The sequence below is a fragment of the Penaeus japonicus genome, unplaced genomic scaffold (genome assembly GCF_977035675.1).
Source record: "Penaeus japonicus unplaced genomic scaffold, GWHDUDI00000001_assembly GWHDUDI00000032, whole genome shotgun sequence".
NCBI classification, from domain to species: Eukaryota; Metazoa; Arthropoda; class Malacostraca; order Decapoda; family Penaeidae; genus Penaeus; species Penaeus japonicus.
The window spans coordinates 20938992-20941491 of record NW_028234434.1 but is presented as its reverse complement, the minus strand read 5'-3'; the positions used below and the strand labels follow the sequence as shown (position 1 = coordinate 20941491).

Genomic DNA, 2500 nt, shown 5'->3' with positions numbered 1-2500 from the left:
CTGGCAGATTCTGAGATCAGGCCATGATCGCATTGTAGGACTACGTCGAAACTTCTCGTGTCTGACTACAGATGCGTTCCATAATGCATGCGTGTCAGATAATAGGGGAGACACTACGGGTAATGGGTTTCATTCCCCAGCCTTGGTCACCTCGAAATGCAGAAGAAAAAATAGACGATTCATGACTTCATTTGACTCTAAGTTAGGATTAAGAATGAATTTCTTCTCTACAACCTCGGGACAAGGCCAGAATGAAGTGCAGAAGAAAAAAGATATTAGAATTGGTCCTGGTCTGGAATACTTCATTGCAAATAGCTCTGGAACAACACAGAATGAGAAAATCTTTTCCAAGAGAGATTTGGAGAAGCTTTCGCACCCATACATTGATGTAGCTGATATCCAAGGTCATGGTCGCAAGATATACTTTGATGTTTATGGCTGCCAGATGAACGTTAATGACACTGAAGTTGCCTGGTCGATCCTGCAAGCTCACGGCTATCAGCGCACCAACACAATCAGGGAAGCGGATGTTGTCTTGGTTATGACTTGCTCCATTCGCGAAGGGGCCGAGCAGAAGATATGGAACAAACTTGATTACTTGAGAGGCTTAAAGAACAAAAGGCTCCAAAACAAGAATGCTACACCCATGAAGATTGGGATATTAGGATGTATGGCAGAAAGGTTGAAGAAGAAGCTGGTTGAGAAAGAGAAGAGTATTGATGTTGTTGTTGGGCCGGACAGTTACCGTGATCTTCCCAGGCTTCTGGCCATAGTTGAAAGTGGTGAGTAATGTCATTATGAGCTTGCATTTGAATTATATTCTTTTAAATTCTGCAAAATTATTTTTGTTGCAAGTGTTTATAATTGACTTTAGATATTGTCAGCATTTGTTTGATGTACCAGGTATATATATCATGTGAGGCATATTCGGATTCCTATAATAGTTTTTCTCAATTAAATATTTGTATTGATAGAAATATGTTTCATTAACTTTATAACTTTAGTAATTGATGAGATTTGTCTTAGATATACTTGTACCCGTTTTCAGGAGAAACAGCCGTAAATGTCTTACTCTCAATGGAAGAAACTTATGCAGATATTGTGCCTGTCAGTCTGTCAGCGAATAGACAGTCAGCCTTTGTGTCTGTTATGCGGGGCTGTGACAACATGTGCACATATTGCATCGTGCCTTTCACAAGAGGACGAGAACGATCTAGACCGGTAGAGTCCATAGTAGAAGAGGTGCGTCACCTTTCAGACCAGGGAGTGAAAGAGGTCACCCTTCTTGGACAGAATGTTAATAGTTATCGAGACACTTCAGTCATGCAACACACAGGATTTCCCGAGGATGACAAACATACATCTCTTGCCAAAGGCTTCAAGACAGTATACAAACCCAAGAAAGGAGGTCTAAGATTTGCGGACCTATTAGATAAGGTATCACAAGTAGATCCAGAAATTAGGATCAGGTTTACATCTCCACACCCAAAAGATTTTCCAGATGAGGTCCTATACCTGATTCGAGACAGACACAATATTTGCAACAGCATTCACCTACCAGCACAGTGTGGAAGCACCAGAGTGCTTGAGCTCATGCGAAGAGGTTATACAAGAGATGCATATTGTGAATTGGTGAGTGGCAGCTAACCAGCTAGGTAACACTCTCTCTTCATCTCACACTTTTCTCTTATTCTATCACTCTATTACCCCTCCTTTTCTCTCTCTCTCTCTCACTATCTATCTATCTATCTATCTATCTATATATCTAATGTAAGTATATGGATATGGATATGGATATGTATATGTATATGTATGTGTATATATATATAATATATATGTATATTATATGTATATATTTATATATATATATATATATATATATATATATATATATATATATATATATATATATATATATGTATATATGTGTGTATATATATATGTTTGTTAATTTATATTGTAAATAGATTTTTCTGGTCTTAAAAAAAAAATCAAAATAGCACAAGACCCAATTTTATTATTTTTTCCTTTGCAGGTTTCGCACATTAGGTCCATTATCCCAAATGTCTCCCTGTCATCAGACTTCATTTGTGGTTTTTGCTCAGAAACTGAAGAAGAGTTTCAGGAGACCTTGACCTTGTTACAGTCAGTCAAGTACAACTATTGCTACCTTTTCCCCTACAGGTTAGAGGAGTTGAAACAAGAATGTTCTACTTTTTGTTTTAAAAATATCTGTCTGTTACATAGGAACTTCCAATGTAGGAATACATAGGCCATATCCTACACAATAAAGCAGACTTAAAGCTACTAATTAATTCCATTCTTGTATTGCACCCTGTATATCCTTTTTTACTATGGGTTTTAACAGAAAGAATATTTATTTAATTCATTGCATATACACATATACATAAGATAAATGTGTTTCAGCCTTCGAGAGAAAACTCCTGCTCAACGTAAACTAGTGGATGATGTTCCTCACGAGGTGAAAATTGACCGCCTA

At 37.2% G+C, this 2500-nt stretch overlaps 1 protein-coding gene across 1 annotated transcript in view; it reads left to right on the top strand.

Moving 5' to 3' along the window:
- LOC122249359 (mitochondrial tRNA methylthiotransferase CDK5RAP1) overlaps positions 1–2500 on the top strand; it is a 3681-nt gene that overhangs the window by 392 nt on the left and 789 nt on the right. Inside the window, exons 1-4 of the mRNA XM_043010142.2 lie at positions 1–782; positions 1049–1632; positions 2036–2184; positions 2428–2500. The exon at positions 1–782 is cut by the window's left edge and continues 392 nt beyond it; the exon at positions 2428–2500 is cut by the window's right edge and continues 54 nt beyond it. Coding sequence (XP_042866076.2) covers positions 1–782; positions 1049–1632; positions 2036–2184; positions 2428–2500 — 1588 coding nt within the window. The remainder of the gene's footprint in view (positions 783–1048; positions 1633–2035; positions 2185–2427) is intronic.